The sequence below is a fragment of the Larimichthys crocea genome, chromosome XII (genome assembly GCF_000972845.2).
Source record: "Larimichthys crocea isolate SSNF chromosome XII, L_crocea_2.0, whole genome shotgun sequence".
NCBI classification, from domain to species: domain Eukaryota; kingdom Metazoa; phylum Chordata; class Actinopteri; family Sciaenidae; genus Larimichthys; species Larimichthys crocea.
In genome coordinates, this window is record NC_040022.1 from 30160402 (window position 1) to 30181424 (window position 21023).

The 21023-nt window shown below is 43.0% G+C and overlaps 2 protein-coding genes across 4 annotated transcripts in view; one reads left to right on the forward strand and one right to left on the reverse strand.

Annotated features, from left to right (window-relative positions):
• The window catches only part of LOC104932786 (shisa family member 6), a 76513-nt gene extending 62326 nt beyond the window's left edge, over window positions 1–14187 (forward strand). Inside the window, exons 6-9 of one of the 3 annotated variants that reach the window (XM_019260446.2) lie at window positions 1322–1384; window positions 2275–2295; window positions 4008–4166; window positions 10480–14187. In XM_019260446.2, the coding sequence (XP_019115991.1) occupies window positions 1322–1384; window positions 2275–2295; window positions 4008–4166; window positions 10480–11105 (869 nt within the window). In that variant the 3' untranslated portion in view covers window positions 11106–14187. The remainder of the gene's footprint in view (window positions 1–1321; window positions 1385–2274; window positions 2296–4007; window positions 4167–10479) is intronic. The other 2 variants (XM_019260448.2, XM_019260447.2) reach the window with 2 other exon arrangements.
• A 4865-nt stretch (window positions 14188–19052) lies between these two features.
• Window positions 19053–20729, reverse strand: LOC113747112 (tripartite motif-containing protein 16-like). Its single transcript, XM_027285466.1, has one exon. It carries the CDS (start codon window positions 20727–20729, stop codon window positions 19053–19055), a length of 1677 nt encoding a protein of 558 aa, XP_027141267.1.
• Window positions 20730–21023: the final 294 nt, after the last annotated feature.

The following is a 21023-nucleotide window of genomic DNA, read 5'->3' on the forward strand; positions in this document are numbered from 1 at the left end:
GCCGTGACAGTTTACTGCTCACTTGAGACACACTGAACAAATCAAAGCTCTCATATCTGGGGAAACAGCAAACACCGACTGGACCGGACTGGATGGAAAAGCTGACTGATACTGTGTCGAGCAGTTTGTTGTGCAAAGGGAATATCCCAAAACACACGTTTTTTACCCATATGCCCAACGGCGACACGGTATCCAGATGACTCACAAGGTGGGAAGATCATCAAGGCAACAAAAGGTTATTTAAAAAGCACCTACAAGGTTCATTAATGTCCTCAGCTGTTGCATATTAGCCCTGGATTCCACCTGGTTCAGCTTGTTGCAATGCTCCATGCAGGAGCTTGTTCAGTGTTGGTCATTTCTATCATGAGTAAGTCGGGCGTTGATCTCTATGCTGTTCTGACGTCTGACTGACGTGGCTGGTCACGTCATATTCTCCGTGGCATGGACAGTCGCTCTGGGAACTACAAATCATTGTCTTGAATGGCTGTGATTAACCCTTAACTCTGCTGGCCGTGTTGCAGCCAGAACATGCCCGGTGGGATTTAGGGATTAGTCTATCAGTGATCTGTGCAGTGCACAAGGGGGGGTGAAATGTTCATGTATATATTAATGATGTATAATGATGTACCTGAGAAATAGAGAGGATTTCTAGTTGTTTCTTGCATTCTGGTGATCTTTAAAGAATATTCCCATGACCCACCGGGCAGCGCCTGGGAAAACCAAAGTCTCTGGGCTCTGGTGGGAGTATGGTTGCAAAGTTGAAACTCATTAACTAAACCCTGTACCGTACTATGGGGGCTCAGAGACTTTGTTTCCTGCTTTCTGGTGACTTTTAAAGAATGAACACAACAAGATCAGCTGTGTTATTCCCATGACTCACTGGGCAGCATCAGAGAAACCAAACTCTTTGGGGGTTTTGGGTGGTGTATGGTTGTAAAACTGAAACTTAAAGGGATAAGTGGAAGGGAACCACCAGGAGTGAAGCTTTTGGCTTAATTTGACTCAACACAGGAAACTTCACCTGACCCAACAGCAGTTTTCCTGCTCTGCCCCACCTATGTGACACATTTCATCCAGTTTTTCGGCTGTTAAGCTCCAGAAACAAGTTGTCATAACAGAAAAGGTAAAAGGTAAAAAAGGCAGGTATGGTCCTGGCCTTTGGGAAAGGAAGTTGAGTATCGCGACTGTTTGGGGTTTTGAGGTTGCAGAAGAACTCTCAGTTTTTTGGCGATTTGATTGAACTGAAGCACTAAACACAACCTGATGTCTGATTTTCTTCTCGTCACACGTTGAAATAAACTCTCTGTTCTTCTTACAATAGGAAACCACCACCACGACTACCAGCACAGCCACCTGGATCTGACCATGCTCACACCTAAACTGGGTAAGAAACCACAGTAACTTATAGCTTAGAGGGTAACATCGTCGGCATATAATGAAACGTGTTGGATTTGCATGCCTGAACATCTCAGCATATGTAGGTTTTCAATGCTAAGATAAAGTTCCTCTGATTCCCCAAGCAACCTTCTTTATTATCTCTCTAAGCCAAACAATCCTTGCGATAGACTATTTCCAGTTTCAATGACAAAAGTATATCTTTCACAGGGAAATTAAAATCGGAGGAGCCGATAAAGAAGATCGCCTCGGAGAAAATGAAAAAAAAAAAGTGTATGATAATCAAAAGATCATCTGTGCAGTTTGCTGAAGTTATTGAAAGCCCAATTACTGTTATTGCATTCCATCTATTTCTCTAAATGTGATTTTCTGTGAAAGGAGAGCCGCTCTTAGTGTGGAAATTACTGAATGCTCCGGCGTCTGAAAGGCAATGAAATGAAACACCGTGTAATTAAAGAGGGAATCTGGCCTTTCTTGATCCCTCTATGATATTCTAATAAACTGCTGAGGTCGATGCTTTGTCTCGTTCATTTTCAGGTTAAAGCTAAGAGATCGTCATTGAGTCATTATACAAACTTTTCCGCCCATTAACAGGGCCGCTTCGGTCCACATTGTGCCTCTTAAAACAGGCGTCCTTTTCACAGTGAAAATGGGTTTTCGAAAGTTTTTCCGAGCACCAAATAAAACTCTTCAAAAAGCACTTTTGAAGTCTATTTAGCTTCTGACGAGGATCGTAGCTGCTGTGCATAATTCAAGAGTTTCCGGTTTTGCAATACTGGCTTTGAACAAACCGGCCTCTGGTTTTTCGGAGGTTTGGTTGAAAACGTACTGTGCACATTGACTGTCATTGATCCTTTCTTTCTCACTTGGATTTGTTAGCCCACAGACAAATGAGATACGGTAAGTAATACACATACACATGTGTGTTTATGTGTATTTTTTATTTATTCTTTTCTGCCACAAATATCACGTAGACGTTAAAATTCTTTACTTGCACACTGGGAGTCGTTTTTTTTAAATTATTATTCTCCTTTTTCTTTGAGCGCTTGTGCATTCTTAAAACTTCACGCCGCTGCATCACAATCCATGACCTTTTAGTCCAAATCACAAAATCTTCTCCTCACACGCCGACACACTCTTTTTCAACTCTCCCCTCTACACCATATGTTTCCTCTGTGTTGTGTGTCCCTGTCCTCCTTGCTGCAGTAGTCGCCCCCGTCCTATTTTTAAATCCAGCGTCAGAGTCCCCTGCCCACCACCTTCCCTCCTCCTCCTCCTCCTCCTCCTCCGTCCTCCTCCTCCTCCTCCTCCTCCTCCTCCACCCGCCTCCTGACCCATGACTGGGCGTCCCAAATACTGAAGCCACAGGAGCTCCGCGCAGTGCAGGGAGCTTTAACCGTGCTGCACATATCACCGGTACCAGAACTGTTAGAGGTATTCCACAATGAACAACATTTAGTTAACAGTAACCTTGAAACGCCCGAAGCGAAGATCACCAGACTCCCTTCAGAAATCAGGGAGTTTACTGTAGTTTGCCTTAGAAAGAACAGTTCTTCACTGAGGTTTCAACAAACTACTACAGCAACTGTCCAGTCGTAGCTAACTAATTAGGTGTGTTGCAAACCTGTTAAGCTACAGGTAAAGTCCCTACATGTTGAAGCAATGTGTATGAGGCTCGTAGAAGAGTTTGGAGGGTTGGCACACATTTGATTTTGCAGTGACACAGTTTTAGTCGAGTTTTATGCCTTTGGCTCCTGGTGTCGAGCATTACGAGCCTGATACACCCATCGAACTTCTTGTTGTTGGAAGACTGAATTGGATATGAATAAAATCAAATAAGCTTTTTACAAATAAGAAACCAGCTTATGTCAAAACAGAAAAGCGTGTTCCAGCCTTGAATTTAGACTTTAGGGGCTGTACTGTTGCTAATAAAGTCAGTGAACAGATGGAGGTGTGCTCTAGTTGGTGCAAATTTAGGGTGGCGCAAATTTTGTTGTATGAAGAGTTCAGAGGAAAAATGACGGTGTTCTGGTGTTTAAAAAAAACAGATAAAACAAGACATATTGTAGCATTTTTTTAAGTATTTAAACAATTCACAAAGTCGCCCCCAGCTTGCTGGCTGCAGCTACAGGTGATGCAGTGGTTCACACACACAGCCCTAAGTTACCAATGGTAGGGGAGGCAACTATAGTTGTATTGTTCTGACATAAAGGTCAGATTAAAAGCAACAGCAAGCTCTTGTTTGTTTATATTCTTGACATAAATCACGTTTATTCGGCTTAGTGTCACGCCATATTTTCCCCCTGGTCATCCATGCCCCTGCTGCAGTGGGTCTGTAACCCCAACAGGCCCCCAGTTTGAGAGCCATAACACAGAATACAAGAAAAACTTTGATATTATTGTTGTTTCCCCAGAAGCTAAAGACCTCCAACACCTTCACCCCCACCTCCACCAATCTCAATCTTCTGTCACCACATCACCTCGCCCTCTCTATCTGCCTCCCTTTCTTTCCTCCAGTAAAGACTCCCGGTGTGTAACTCATCTGTTTGACCGACTGTACGCTGACTACATCGCACTGCTTCCTCCCCTGTCCTCCCTTACCCCCCCCGTAGAGAGACCTCAGCGGATGAACAACATCCTGACCTCAGCCACGGAGCCCTACGACCTCTCTCTCTCCAGATCCTTCCAGAACCTCAGCCATCTGCCGCCGTCCTACGAGCTGGCCCTCAAGTCTGACTTAAGTAAATACTCCTCCTCCCTCCACAGATTAAGTAGGTGGTCCTTCATTCGTCCTTCATCGCCGTGTTCTGCCTGATGCACTAAAAAAAGACAGGGAATGACGTCACCCCCGTGCACCCCGTGCATTAAAGGGGTCGCCACATTCACCACGTCTGGCCTGATGGAACATTTCAATGTCCATTACAGAGACATGCATCATGATAAATATCTCCAGATGTCTGGTGGCTCATCATGCAGATAGTCCTCTCACTTTTTCACCTTTTTAGGGAAATAAACTTCTTAAAATGCATGACGACGCACCTCCATACTCATTCCCATTGACTCTTCTATCGGCCCCATCGACTGACATCTAATTGGCGTGTAATTTAGCTCCATCTGCAGCCCATGTCATGTTGCTAATGTCTCTTAATGACATATTAAGAGCTGTTTTTTTTTTTCTCCAGCTGAATGGCTTCTATACACCAACAAGATGGCGCTTTAATCTCCCGGCAATGCTACAGTTCATTATGTTCGCTGTGACATTTTCAGCTCGGTGATGAGCTGACGATGTTGCTGACATTTCGACCTCATGCATGTCGAGTATTCTTTAGATGAGATGCACGTTTCCTTTTACTGAATGAATCCTTTATTGAACCCGATACATGTCCTCGTTTACAAAAGCAATTAGCAAAGAAGCAAAGAAGTCCGACTATCTCAGGGTCTTAGAGTGCAAGACGGACCGGCGGATTGGTGCAGCATCGGCAGTAATGCGGACATTGTACCGCACTGTTGTGGGGAAGAGGGAGCTGAGCCTGAAGGCAAAGCTTTCGATGTTCAGGTCTTCAGGTTTTCTTCGTAAGGTGGCCGGGCCCAGCCTTAGAGATAGGGTGAGGAGCTCGGACATCCGGAGGCAGCTCAGGGTAGAGCACCTCCGCATCGAAAGGAACCAGATGAGGATGCACCTTCCTTTGGAGGTGTTCACATCCAACTGGCAGGAGACCCGAGCCCGAGAGCCCCCAGCTGGAATTGCACATGAACAGCAGCATTCTGAATGAAAGTCCTAGGTTTGTTTGAACCATCCACCCAACCCAACCACCCTCTACACATAGACTGTCTGACTCTTTATACTTCTCCAAATGGCCAAATGGCGTGAAACCAGGCTGGATTGGCCGTTTGGTTCGGTTCATTTAGGCTGATTTGAAACTCTGGTTCAGACCAAACAACCGGACCAGGGCCACCAGAATACACGCCAACTGAAGAATTTAGTGGCATCTCAGTGGTGAGGTTGCAGATTACCTGAATACCCCTCACCTCACCCTTCTCTTCCAAGCATGTCGGAGAAACTCTAAAGCTGGTGTTTAGTTTGTCTGTTCTGGGCTACTGTAGACTATAGCGCACAAACAATCTATGTAACGAACACGGTACGATTAATCAGGCGATTATGCACTAATTAAAACACAAACTCGTGTATATTATATTCCATTTCTGCCAACAGATCATCCAAAATGTGACACGCTTGGACGTTTAAAGTTCTGCATGACCTCGATGCGGGATCAACCACCAACACCGTCCAATCAGTGAGCTAGCAGTGAGTCCACATGACTTCACGTTTACTCCTGTTGGTTAATTTTGTGACGTGAGGACAAGAAGAACTAGAAAGACAGAGACTCTCTTTTAATTTCTTAAAGATAAATTGTTGAGAATGATGCAAATCAGAACAAAAACAACCAAGTTGGGGTCTAAGTTTGTAATAGTCAAAGTCCCCAATGTGAATAATTTGTCATCCAGACACAATTTTGTATGAACTATCTGTTTTCGAACGAGCACTATTATCTAGCTTTCCTTTTGTACAAAGTAAACCAGATTTAGAAGGTCGTGAATTTGTTTTTTTTGGCTGTTCAAGGTTAGAATTAATTGCTGAAGTGACTGTTTATAAAAGTCAGCTGGCAGAGGCAGTACAGCTGATCTGTTCTGTTTGGTGAAGACGTTCAGATTCAGAGTTATGATATCTGCTCTCTCTTCTGAATGTTGTTGTTTGGATAATTTAAAAAAAAGCTCTGAGCACGTTAATCTCTTTCTGTTTCAAACTGACGTCTCTGAGCTCCAGAGGATTTTCTAGCAAACGCAGAATCCTTTAAAGAGCCGGGGAACAAGACTACTTTATGAAATCTACCATTTGAGCACTTGAGACCATCCATTTTTTATGCGTGAGAGATCATCGGAGAGGGAAGGCAGCTCCTCTCGGCTTTAAAACATTTTTCTCTCACAGTTTTTACCGTTAACACCCTGGAATAAGCAGACATTGTGTACGTGCCTGCACACCTGTTGGCGTGTTATGTGTTGAGCTTTCACATTTAGCAGATTTGTTGACAGTAAATCTTTTCTAAAAACATTTCCTTTAGCCTCGAGGAGCCATTCTGCGTTCACACTGATTTATCAGAGGAAACCCTGCAGAGCATGCACACAACACTCGAGCTGTACTTTTTCTTCAAAACATCATTTATAGAGAAGAATTGCAAGATTTGCTTGTTTGCAGCGAACACGCGTGAATGCACCATTCACCGTCCTTGACTCTTAAGAGATATTGCAGCGCGAGGAAGCTGTTTAAACGTGTCATCGCTTGTGTGAACATGCATCGGCGTAATCTCCTTTCAACGCGTTCAACATTCTTCTTTTATACGTTTGCTTTTTCTCTCCCTTATCAACTCGTGGCTTTGCTCTTATCTCTTCGGAGCCTTGTACACACACAGACACAGAAAAATCACAGATGAATCACGCTGAAGTACAAAGAGGCCTTTTCGAATTTGAGACAGGAGCCCGGCAGAATTCGTCAAACGAGCTGAGAAGCAAAGTCGTCCCTTAAAGAAAGCCTTTCCCCTCGGGAGGGGAGAGAAAAATAAATAAATTGTAGGTTCGAGCATGAGCGAGGTCTTTGGAAACAAGCCTAAAAGTAATATAATTAGTTGCTTTTTTTAATTCTGGAGAGATGATGGTGGCTAAATTAAATTAGTATGGTTTATTTGCAAACGTGTGTGTGTGACTCCTCTGCAATGTCAGTGAGGCAGAGACTGAGGACGAGGCGTCTAAAGGGTGTGTTCAGAAAATAGGTTAGAACATGTATGTGATACAACCAAGCAGCACAAACTGCAGTTCCTCTTGTCGTCCACTTGAGGCTGGCTCCAGAAGTGAGTCAGTCTCCATAAGTCCCCATGTCCAAATGTCCAACTTCACAGCACTTCGTCTAAACTCGAATCACACTCACTGAATCTTTTGACTCTTCTTTTAATCTTGTTCGGACGTTTAAAGATGTCCATAGCTCTTCACCATCGCTGTAGCTCCGGTCTTTCTTTTTGGACCTTGAAAACGTCACATAGATTTTCTCTTTCGCTGTAGTTACGTGTTGGAAAAGTGGTCCAGATTTACAACTCTGGCCCTGAAACGAACTTCTTATCTCCAACACGCTGCAAAGACAAATCTTATCTGGCTCTTTTGGCCGTGAAAAGGATGAAAACACCTCTCGGGACAAACAACCTTCAATCTTCACCAAAAAGACAGAAAAATTCAATGACATTGCTGCATTTAGCACTTTAATTTCACCGCCCTGGCTCCAAATGTCTCTAAAGATCACTTTATAATTGATGTTCCACCAGTTTCGTGGGTTTTTAGTGCATTATATGATTACAGGCTTCCCTGATCAATAGCTGACACATAAATATACTGGTTATATTGAATCTAATCTAGCAGAGTGGGAGCCGGGGGTTTAATTAGCCGTTGTTAGCAATTTCCTGTGTTTGTAGCTCCACTCCACGTTTGGGATCCTTTAGCCTCTCGCAATCATGCTAATTGTAAAGTGCTGCATTTTATCAGCAGATGAGATCGAGCAGTTAAATCATTTCAGTCACTTAAAGTGTAAACAGTGAAACAAGTGTAGACTCATAAAAAACAGGCCTTTAAATCAAACGGTGTTTGTGTGAATTCACTGTATTATACATTTCTGTAGAGACTTTATTGACCTCAATGGGAGAAATTACTACTTTTGTTTAGTTTAACTACATTTTAGTAAAACGGTTTCTGATCTGGGTTTTCTTACTTCTTGAAGAGAACCATGAACTTCCAGCTTCACTTCAGGTTGTGACACCTTAAAAACCTGTGCAGCGTGTCACAGAATATGACTTTGAAATTGAATATAAAATGCATACCTACGTTTTCATGAGTGTGTAATCGCCTAAAAAAGAATCGTTGTGTTTTTGGTAGCTTAGACTGAGACCTTTATATCTACAGATCCTTGTGGGTCCTCTTCCATGGAGTCCGACATGTTGTACTGCCGTTTCATTAGCATGGACCACACCATCAACAAGATACTTTCAAATGATTTATTGACAAATTTCAAGATTGTGAGTGGGGCATGATCTCTTGCACTTCTTCTGTAGGGAATCCGCCATAGCGGCCAGGCATGGCGGACCTCCCTCAGAACCTCACGGAGAGTAGGAAGGAGAAGAGAAACTAGTGAAAGAAATGGGATGACCAAAGGGTTAGGAGGGTATTTATAGGACTGTCTGAAGTGGCACAGTTGTGGTGTGGTCCTGAAACTCAGCTTAAAGCTCAATGTTTCTACAGTAGCCCAAACAAACTGACTCTTGATTGGACCTTTTGGGTTTCTCACAAGTTTCTCACAAGACCGCAAGACTTGGAGGATCGGGGGAGGTTGAGGCGATGCTGCTGCAATCAGCTACGCACTGGCCTTTTTAATAGAAATACAGTTTTTGTCGTTTTGAACTTGTCGGGACAGTTGTTATCGGTGGATATGAATATGATCCCTCCGTTTCCAGGAAAGCTTTTATTTTGGAGGAAATAGAAAGGTTACCCAACTCGGTTTCCAAATTCTGAGCTTTTAATGTGAAATATTTGCAAAAAGGTTTGAGTTTTATCAACTATAACAGTTCATACGTGACGCTTTTGTGCCAGAAGAAAGAAGAAGTAACAGGATCCTTCTTGATTTGTTTGTGCAGGACTTTTTTATACGTTCTTAGCACATTGACATTCTCGTCTATAATCACAGCAGATCTCTAACAGCTTGAGTTTGACCTATAAATGAAGCTATGGGCTTGTCGATTGTCTCTATACTTGTAGCCTCTGGTCGAGTTTGGTTGACATTTTCTGCCATAATGTCATATCTAACCCAAACCTTCAGGGAAAAATACTGGAGCACATCGCCACAGGCAAAGGTGGGTCTCCTTCATTAGGAATGCACAGAGCAGTGGACATGAAACCCCTCATGGAGGAACAATAAGGTGACCTTCTGTATCCAGGCATGACATCGCTCCCAGAGAGCCGAACATTCAGACAAACCATTCCCATCATCCCTCTTTTCCATGACTCAGTGAAGCGCGGTATGGTCCTAAAACGACCATTCGACCTCTGCGTTCTGCAATAATTAACTGCTGCAGAGGTAACGACCCCTCAGCCACAACAGTTAATCAGAGAGTTTCCGTGGTAGCGTTCTCCGGTGTGCCGACGCTGCCAAAAACAGGTGAAAAAGAAGTCTGCAGAGAGCTGATTACCGCCTGTGGTTAATACAGCCGTAAATGACTTCACCATTAGGAGCGTGTGCACACTCAGCGGAGAGATCAGCCTGCTTTCTGGCAGAGGAATTAAACAACCGGTTGTCCGTTCAAGCACAACCAGCTCATGAACCGTTGAGGCTGATGACTTCCTCTCCATGCTGAAGGACGCTGATAAGAGTCTGGTGTTTATCCCGTTATTCATGAAGGAAAAAGGACAAAACAATTTCAAAAACAGTTTGAATAGGACTCTCCAACTCCTGCGTTGATTACTGTTATCATTTCATCCCCTCAACAGCAGCAGCCAGGTGCAGGGACAGATATAACGGTGTCGCCATTATCCTCCATTAAGCTCTTGTTCAGTCGGGATGTTTGCATTTAAGGACTACTCTGTCTTTGACCCAACTGACCAAAAGCTTTGGTTGTAAACAGTCAGCTTGTACTCGTGAAGCCCAGTCACCTTGTTGTCCGAGGGCCCATTTCACAAAAGTGACTTGTGAGCACTTTGTGATTTGTGAGATTTCAAATAGTGGCAGCATTATTTGTCACAAATCATTGTTGCTATAACTTGATAAATTCGCCAGTTCTACAGGGCTCTCGCATGCTCATGCATGGGCAGGAGGGGAGATTATTGGATGCTGTAAATTGCAACTTGCATGCTGCAAATTTGATGAAATGGGCTTCAGATACTATGTCATGACCCTCAGTTCTAATATTTCGTGGTTGTTCCAGGGCTGTGGATGTTCTACACCTAACCCTTGGATACTTGTCTCTGAGTCAGTCTCTTTATGTTCTCACTCCCCAGGTGATAAGGACATAGATGAGTACTACACAAGGAAACATCACCATCCTGACTTTGGCGGCCGGGGACCAACCCACATGGTGAAGCTGAACCCAGACCCCCAGCAGCACCAGCAGCACCAGCAGCACCAGCAGCGGCAGCGTCCCCGCCGAGTCCAGAGGGCCATGTCCCAGGACCACGTCCTGTCTCCTCCCAGGACGCCACGTCGTGGAGACTACGGCTTATCCTCATACGGCGTCATGGCAGCCGCCGCGTACAGCAGCAGCCGCCACCTCTCGGAGGAGCAGCTGCTGTCGGCAGACCGCCTCCACTCCCAGGATCCATTGCTGCTGTCTCCGGCGATGAGGCGTGACAAGTTCCGGGAGAAGGCGATGGCGCGGGCGATGTCTCACGCCGACATGCTGCTGCCCATCACGCCTGTCATGGACCGCCACAAGATGACCAAGATGCACTCTCAGCCCAGTGCCTCTAACGACTCCTACAACACGCTGACGGTCAACCACCAAGTGACCACGTCTAAGAGGCAGGCGTTTGCCTCCCGACGAACACACACAGTGGACCACCTACAGTACATTCCCGGCCACCACCACACATACCGCACTGCCAGTAAGAACGAGGTAACTGTTTAACCGCGGAGTGCTTAGCTGAAGGATTCCTGAAACACACCACGGACGTCAACAGAAATCTCCAAAAAATCAGCAAGTCTGGTTTTCTGTCTTCGTAATTCAAACAACCTCCTACATTAAAACACTTCCTGCTTTTTAGCACAAGCTTCCTGTGTCATCCAGATTTTGGGTAACTAGATCAACCACCGGCAAAGAGATTTCTCTCTTAGAGCATCATAAGGGCTTTGCGCGTCGACACAAAGAGGGATCCTTCATGTCAGACTTTTGACAGCGTGAAGAAAATATTTTTTAAACTGGACAATGGGACTGGAAGGGAATTGTATCAACTTTATAAATATATAAATATACTATATTTACTATTTGTATTTTCAGTCCTTGTTATAGCTTTAGAGATTCTCATTGACTGATGTAAGCACTTCAAGTGGTGCCTCTTAAAATGTTCCCATTTCGACGATGAAGTGGATTTGTGGGTTAAAAAGCACAATTAACGAATTCCCTTTTTTTGTTTGCTTTATTTTACTCTTCTTCTTTGGTAAATGGCCAGAACATATCAGCTTATTAGTGAAAACAGAGGCTGTTTCTGTTGCATACAATAGATGATTGTAAATAGGCTATATTAGCAGCATTAAAAACAAGAAAAAGCTGGCCCTTTGGCATTATGTTATGTTTCGTTTCCTCCCACCTGGAATCTATCATTGGTTCCCAATTAATACTTTTAATTTTAGATAAGGCAAAGATCCCATATTGATATTATTTCCACAGATGTCTGCTAAATATGTGGATGTAATATGTATATGGGGAGTACTTTTTCTTTCTGTTTTTTAACTGTGCTTGTAGCATAGAGCGATCGTCTACGAAACAACTGTCGAATTGGCAGCGTCAGTCTGCGGATCCACAGGTGAAAATGGAGCCTGATGGTTGTCTGAATTAGCTTAATTTCTCTTCACACATTTCCTTACTTCCCCACCTCCCCTGCCCACCTTCGCTCGGGTAGTGATTGGCCAGCTGCTTCCATCTCTACATATCAGGTACTCTGTGTCGGATCTGAGGAACGTTTAGGTCGAGTCATAGTTTTGTGTCAATGTGTTGACTGAAACAATCAGTACTAAAAAAAACAAAAAAAAACCGACGTCATAATCGCTAGTCAATCAAGCATTAATTAAAACTGTGAACTGTTTGTCCAGATGTTTTCATTAAAGCAATGCCTTATTGTACGGAGTCACATATGCTCTTGATTGAACAATCATGCTTTTGTCATGTCTTTTGCTTCTTGTGCAATATTATTGAGTATAATTTACCAGCAGTAAAAACCTGTACAGTTAATAGATGATACAGTACATATACCTCAAAAAGACAAAATTCAATTGAAGGCGTGTCAAACTTTAAAAGGAAAACAATCAGTACATATTAGAAGGTATTTCTATTGGACATTTGTTACACCTGAATTAGCTTTGTTTAAGGTTTATGGACTCACAGTGCTTTTTGTTTGAACTGGAGAGTAGAAGTCTTCAAGGGTTCGGACACAAACCAGAATAGGACTGGGTCACTGAGTTATATTGAGTCTAATCAGGTTGGTATGATTGTCAATGTCTACGTCATGTTAACTCTGATCCAATTGTGGAATCCAAACCACTGCAGGATAAAAACATTTTTAATATACTATTTCAAGTATAACTGCATTGTTTTGTCAAGTCTCAGCTATAAGTCCTAATCAAAGTCCCGAATCATTTACAGGTCAATGACTTTTAGTCCCAAGTCAAGACAATTCAGTCTAAAGTCAACTCCCAAGTCAGTTTCCAATTCAGTTCCAAGTCATGTCCTGAGTCAAGCTAATTCAGTCCCAGGTCAAGCCCCAAGTCAAGACATTTCAATCCTAAGTCAACTCCAAAGTCAGTTCCCAATTCAGTCCAAAGTCATGTCTTGAGTGAAAATCAAGACAATTCAGTCCCATGTCAACTCCCAAGCCTCGTCCAATGACCAATGACCTTCATGAATTTATCTTGTTTGAGTCAATGTTCCATTGGTCATCTTTCATCATGTCAGTTTTGGACCCCTGAAGACCTCTACTGAAGAGTCCAAAGGTAATATTGGTAATATGTATGGGTAAAAAACTGTCTTCAGTATGAAAATATTTGTATTTCTGTAGACTCGCTACCATTCACTCCTAAAATGCCAAGAATTATGATCTCTTAGTGATAACATTCATCGGATTACAACTGGACCTTTATGTACAGGTAAAAACATCAGGAACGTTGCTGTTTCAGTCGTACACTGAGTTGTATATAAAGATTTGCATACGCTGTTGTTTGGGATTGAAACTGTCTTTTATCAATGACAGGAAAGCAAAATGTCATCACATTAATCCATGATTATGTTGGTAAACGCTCACGTCTAATTTGACTTATCTTTCTTTTTTATTAACGATGATCGATGACCTTGTATGTGTGTGGAAAGTTGGCCAAATGAGTTCAACAAATTAATTTCTCTAAAATTGATGTGCTATTTTCGTTGTTATGCCAGGTCTGTATTAAATGATGTCAATTAGATATTTTGTTTTCCAAAATTGTCTTTGTATATATGATTTTTTTCCTTTTTTTGAAGAGTGCTTGCAGGTTATGTCAGTATATTTGATAGCTATGGGTGAGAGGGGGTTGTTAACTGTTCAGTAGACTGCTTCAGACAGATATCTGTACCCTTCCACCTCGCTCAACTAATCTTCACAAACATCTGCTCCTTCTTTTCACTTAATTAATAATGATGTCATTCCAAGAGCCTTTTTATCTATGTGCAATATTTCCTAATCATGCAGCATAACTCTATAGCCACTTACTCTTTTTGAAAATGTTGTGAGGTTCATTTGCTGCCATAAAGGCTTTGATGTCCTTTTTCATTTAGGACTGTCGTCTTTCATAGTCGAAGAGGAGTTTTGTTTTTATATAATACAGCTAAATGTGGTATGAATGGAGAAAAAAAAAGGTGTCTGTGTAATTGCACAAATAACTGGAGACTGATTTAAAGGCTTCAAAACAACAAAATATGACTGTTCCTGTGCATTTTCTGTTTGTTTACAAACTATTAAAGCACATCATGTGTGTTGTATACATCGATTTAATCACTCATGCTTTTTTATATTGGTATGAAATAAGTATCACAACCAAATTTACTTTGTTTATAAGTAAAAGTTCTATGGGGGACTATGGGGGACTCGTTACCCTCCATGTAGCTCATTTGAAGCTATCAGCTAACACACCTTTTTCCAACTATTTGACAATTTATGCCTAAAAATTCAGTCAAATCAACCAGCTTGCAAAACCTACAGTTAGCCTGGGTAACACATGTGAAGCTTCTTGCACGTAAACAAGCTAAAGTAAGGAGCTGTCAATCATTAACAGGACATTAAAGTATATTTGGATGAAGCTGTGCTCAAAACACAGACAGCTAGTGATCCAGAAGAGGCCCGGGTTATGTTCTGAAACACATGCTGACTAGTTTCATGAGGTAAGACCTCATTTTCTCAGGTAGCTTGCACTCATTATCTTTGTTTCATTGCATTATGACGTCAGTATGACGTTGTGGCGGACAATCAGACAATGAGACCAGTCAAACACCTCCACTGGCAACCTGAAACGTCACTGAAACTGAGTAAACCTTTGTCTATTCGATGTACCATCTCCTGGTTCATAGTCTGTGCTGCAAAATAGTGACACAAAGAAGTTTCCTTTGGTTTGTGTCTGATGGTTTGAGAGAGGAAGAGTGAGCAGTGGGCAAGCGACATGCACCGTGAACGAGTACCCACCACTACCCACCGCACAACACTCACAATGCCTCATGGTCTGAATGTGGCCTTACAGTACCAGCCACTCACAATTGCCACAATAGGCAAAGGTCAACTGCAACTGTGTTCTGTACATTCATGATACTAAAGTCTAAGAACAGATCAACTGCAACAGATCAGTATTTCTGTTGTTTTGCTTCTTTTTCCACGTCATTGAAGGGAGCACAGCTGTTTGCGGTATACCACTCTTTGCCTTTGTCAGCACACTTGAACACTTTTCGCTTTAAAGTAAGGCACTTAACAGTTCTTCACAAATTTGGGTAAATCGTGTCCAGAAGCTCGTTTACAAATAGAAAGCAACAGATGCAATAGCAGAGTTTTTAGCGCTGGTCACGATGTAATCGACTGCAGTCCTTGAGAAATGTTGCTTTTCCGCTCTCACACTATCAAAAGATTGCCAGAGTTAAAGCAATCCCTGAATGTGATTGAACATTTACTAGGCAGTCTTTGTAAGATTTTTAATCCAGTTTATCTTCTAATAAGCTAAAAAAAAGACGTGGACATTTGGTTTGTTGTTGTTCCCGATAGGCACAACTCCATCTGTTAATATTATGCCTGAGAACGAGAAGTCGATACTCGTGACCTTGTGAAGAAAGTTTCAATGGAGAGAATGGCTTTGTTACAGTTTGAGACAGACTGCGTTTGACATTGTGCACAATCAATAAAGACGCTTTATTTTCCAAGGCGGTCACCAAGGCCTTGGTTGCATAGGATGTGAATATTTAGACCCCCCTAAACTTTTCCTGTTTGATCTGACAGTCTTCTTTGAATTCTCATGTCTTGAAATTGGGGATTTTGTTCTTGAGAAACTTTTTGACATTCCCAAAACACTTTTAAAGGACTTTAGAGCACTTTACCACATCGTGTCTACTGGAAAGGTACCCTACAGGGCACTTTATCATGTTTTATCTCCCAGAACCTACATTAGATATCCACGGTGGGCCCCTTTGCGAAGGCATAAGTGACACTATCTTCACCCTAGTGCCAGAGACAACATCAACCATTGGACTTTTATGTGGCACTATTGTCCAGGAAACCGGTTTAAGACTTTAGAAGAGGCTTCTGTGTTGGTGTCATTGGTGCCAACGGTGGGTAAGAAGAAAAATCCCATTTCCAAACCACCACATGCATTTTATTTTTCTAGAAACACAAATCAAACAATGCTTTTTCCCCAACGTACCTTTTAGCGAGCTAAAACTTCAGTGGGTTCATTGTACATCTGGTCACTGACACCATCAACAAAACATCGAGACTCCTATTACTTTTATTACACATGTAGTAATACCTACTGTTCCCAAACCTTCTTGAAATTCATAGAGGAGCGACTGGCCAATGTGTTTCTCACAATAACAGAACAAAAACCCTTATGGTACAATAGTGCACACACACACACACACATACAAATGGGCAGATAGCAAATGGCAGTGGTTTCCACTTTCTTCAATACACACCTATTTGCATTTAGATGGAAAAAAGGAACAAGGTTATTTGGACAACTGTGACCCAAATGAAGAAGCAATGGTCAAATGTTTGTCCATTGAACAATTTAATTCTGTTCTTCCAGTGTCCTTATCTGGTGAATTAATTCAGTACGCTGCTTGAATGATCGTGATCATCAGAAACGTGCATCTTCAGTAAACCTGATGTTGTGAGTTTGTAACATTAACTCTTATTATCAACCATCAGAGAGGTCCGTTTCCGTCTGTGCCTCCAGGAAAAACTATTTCAACCAATGTAAAATCTCCACATTCGTCCAACAAATCGTCCTGCTCAGTCATCGTGTGTGACGTCGTCCTCTGAGGTCTGTCTCTGATGGACTGACCTTTCCATTTTGTATTGAAAAAAAAAAAAGAAAACATGCAGACCTTTGGGATGCAGCCAGAGCTTCCTGCCCTTCTTTTCACTTTATTTTATTATTCTTGAAATTTGCCAGTCGAGTTGACTGGCAAAGAGTGAAGCATTTCAAAAGGCGGCAGTTGACCTTCTGCATCGCCGCCGACCTGATCCGATCAGAAGCCACGGGCACCGCGAGGGACGAGTTGATTGATACGCCGAAACAAAGAATAGCAGGGCAGGAAAAAAAGACGGCACGTGATAATACTTCAACTTTACAACTTGTTCTTTGCTCCATGTGCGATAAGATGAATTATTTTGCCAGTCGGGTGATAATTTGCTCCTTTATTGTGACATTTGCAAAAACTGCAATGAGCTGCATATGTTCGGACTTTCAATCTGTATTTTTGGTTTATTTATTCCACTGTGATTTTCTTTTAATGTGTTTAACGTTAATTATTTCTGTTTAATTTAAAGCTTCTCTTCAGTTTTATCAAACTTTTATCCATTGTTTTTCTCCCAGATTTGATCAAATGCAACTAATCCAATAATCTCAGATTTCTACTGAAGTGGGTGAATTTGATCTATAACAATAACATTTTGCCTTATTTTTTTTTACTGTAAACATGTTTTGTATAAAAGCTAGTTTTCAGTGGACTGAGAGTGCAATATTTCTCTCTGGATTTTGGAAAAATAAATGCACTTGGCTACTCTCCACTGCTGACCAACCACCTGGGCAGACACAGGAACCATTATCTGAGCTGCAATTATACCAACAACATCCAAACCTGAGCAGAAATTGGACAATCCGTGTTATTTATGGTTCACAGAGCTCTGCACCTCGAGGGAGAGACGAATGGACGTGGGCATCATGTAAATGCAGAGAGTTTAATAGAGCAGGGGTGCTTAAAGGAGCCCGAGTGTGTGTGTGTGTAAAAACACCGGTGACCACACCACCACCATGGGAGTCTGATGATGAATGCAGGTAATAGGCCGAGGCAGCACACACACACACACACACACACACACACAGGCGGCCAGTATCGATCCGTCCTCGACATACTGCTTCACCACTGCTTAAATGAGAGCAGTCGATAGCTGAGCCGTCTGTGAGATGGACCCGAGTCGGATGACAGACGGACGAGAAGAGGCGGAAAGGCAACGGCAGCACAGAATGAAGACATCAGATAATCTGAACGTCTCTTAGCTTTATGAGCTCCTTTCATGATCGACCCTCAAACAAGATTCGTCTAAAAGTCTTTTTGCAGAGTTTGGAATTTAATCTTCTGATTTCTGCTTCATAAATCCAACATCGCACTGTGGTATAGATTTTTAAAAAACTGCAGTTCCTCTAACGTCCACTTGAGGCTGGCTCCAGAAGTGAGTCAGTCTCCATAAGTCCCCATGTCCAAATGTCCAACTTCACAGCAGAAATAAACATGTTTACAGCCTGGTACAAAAAACAGTTTTGGTCTCTGTAGCTAATTTCCCCGTTCATGACAACTGTACTGAGGGTGAATTTATATACAACTCACCTGTTCACATTATATTAAGGCTTAAAGTTATGCAGGATTAAGAGCGTGGACGCTTTGATTGACAGGTGGGTGTGGTCACAGGTGGCTTCAGCTCCGCCTCTATAACCATTTTTAGATTAGTCGGGAGGCGGCGGAGGCAGGACCGCCCAGACGGAGACGACCAGAGCGACCACACGGAGCTTCACAACGGCACTTTGTCACGACTGCATCCATGTTTTCTACAGTCTGTGGTGATCCATCTGTCTGTTCTTCTTCTTCACTGTCAGTCACCTTCAGTTCAAACTCAACTTTATTTGTCACTTTAACCACGAGAAAGCAGCTCAGTGAAATAAACAGGGTGAATGCAGGGAGTTCATTTAGAGACATGTTCAATGAAAACATGAAGACTTGCAGTCTGTGTAATAAATCCTCTTTATTGACTGAGACACAAACTAAATGTTGTTTCTTCATTGAATCTCACATATGTACAAGAAAAGAATGAATCATCTCCTTATTGATTCTGATCATACAAACTAAAGTCATCATGAGCAGTGATAGCCTCCATGGCTAAACAGACACAGGAAGGAGCGCCACCTAAAGAAACTCAAACATTTACACAACCACCAATGAGAAGAGGGCAAAGTACCGCCCACAGTGTTTGATTGACAGGTGAAGAAATGCCACAACAATCAGCTGTCAGCAACAATGATGGAAACAAAACAAGCTGAAGACATGAAACACAGAATTTAACCCTTCAATGACTTCTGTCTATTTGACTTCACACAACTCAGCAGAGGATCCATAATAAATACAAAGTCCAGCATAGAGAGGCTGAGTGAACGTGGTCTGGACTCTGTGGAGGAGAGTCATGGTTTCAGAGACGCTGTAGAAGGACAGAATACCTGCACTGTGATCCAGGTACACTCCAACTCTGGAGGACACAGGACCTGAGACGGGAGTTTGGACATCATTGTACCAAAAGTTATAACTGTCTGTGTCACAATCTAACAACCAAGATTTGTCATTGTATCCAAATGCACATTCATCTGAGCTCCCTGCTCTGCTGATATTCTTGTATGTGACTGCTACATCAACTCCTCCTCCTCTCCTCTCCACCTCCCAGTAACAACGTCCAGTCAGTCTCTCTCTACTCAGGACCTGAGACCAGTCAGTGAATCTGTCTGGGTGACTAGAATAAGACTGAGGTTGTTTCATTAATGTCACTTTTCTGTTCCCCTCAGATAATAACAGCTGTGTGTTTGCTGTGTTTGGATCCAGTGTGAGTTCACGTGAATATTTTAAGAACTCAGCTCTGGTCTTGGGCTCTGGTTCTGGTCCTGACAGTGAAACATGGACTTCAGTGTCTGTCAGTGAGATGTTTGTCCGTTGGTCCCTCAGAACGTCCTGTAGTTTATCTCTGAGCTCTGACACAGCAGCTGTCACATCCTCAAAGTCCCTCAGAGGACGGATATTGATGCTGGATGAGTCTGTAGATTGGCTGAGTCGTGACAGTGAGGGGTAGTTGTGTAGAAACTGGTTGTGGTCCTCTGTGTGTGAGAGCTTCTCCAGCTCAGCGTCTTTCCTCTTCAGCTCAGTGATCTCCTGCTCCAGCTTCTCCTGAAGATCTTTGACTCGACTCACTTCAGTTTCCTGCTGGGATCTGACCTGCTGCTTCACATCAGACCTTCTTTTCTCCATGAGACGGATCAGCTCAGTGAAGATCTTCTCACTGTCCTCCACTGCTTTATCAGCAGAGCCATTGATAGCCTCCACCTCCTGTTGGAGCTCCTTCACATCTTTCTCTCTGTCCTGGATTCTCTGCTGGATGTTTAGTCGACTCACCTCGAGCTCTCTCTGCCTCTCAGTCCTTTCTGCTGCAGCTGAGACTGTGTCGTGGCCTTTATGTTCATCCACAGAGCAGAGATAACAGATACACTGCTGATCAGTACGGCAGAACATCTTCATCACCTCATCATGACGAGAGCAGATGTTCTCCTGGAGCTTCTTGGAGGGCTCCACCAGCTTGTGTTTCTTTAATGGAGCTACATCATGATGAGGCTGGAGGTGTTTCTCACAGTAAGAGGCCAGACAGACCAGACAGGACTTCAGAGCTTTCAGTTTTCTCCCAGTGCAGACATCACAGGCCACATCTTCAGGTCCAGCATAGCAGTGATCAGCAGGAGCAGCTTGGAGTCCAGTCTTCTTCAGTTCCTCCACTAAAGCTGCTAACATGGTGTTTTTCTTCAGGACAGGCCTCGGTGTGAAGGTCTGCCTACACTGAGGGCAGCTGTGGATTCTCTTCTCATCCTCTCCATCCCAGAAGTTTTGAATACAGTTCATGCAGTAGCTGTGTCCACAGGGAATAGTCACCGGATCCTTCAGTAGATCCAGACAGATCGGACAAGAGAAGGTTTCCCGGTCCAGTTTATTTCCTTGCTGCGCCATTTCTCCTCTCCGCGTCGACGACTGTCTGAGTTTGACTTCCTCATAGCTGAAACTAGTTTGAGCTCTGATCTCAACAACATGCGGCCTGTCAGCTGACACGTCAGCACATGTTGGTTCCACCCATCTTCAAACTGTAGATCTGAGGGGGAGGGAACAAGGAAACACCTGAGCAGAGAGGAGCTGGCTGTGTTTGAGAGCAGGAAGAAGAGGGAGGGCTTATCAAGAGCTGAGTCATTCCAGGAAGAGGAGCTTGTAAATGATCTGTAGAGTTCATACACTTTGATCGCTGTGAAG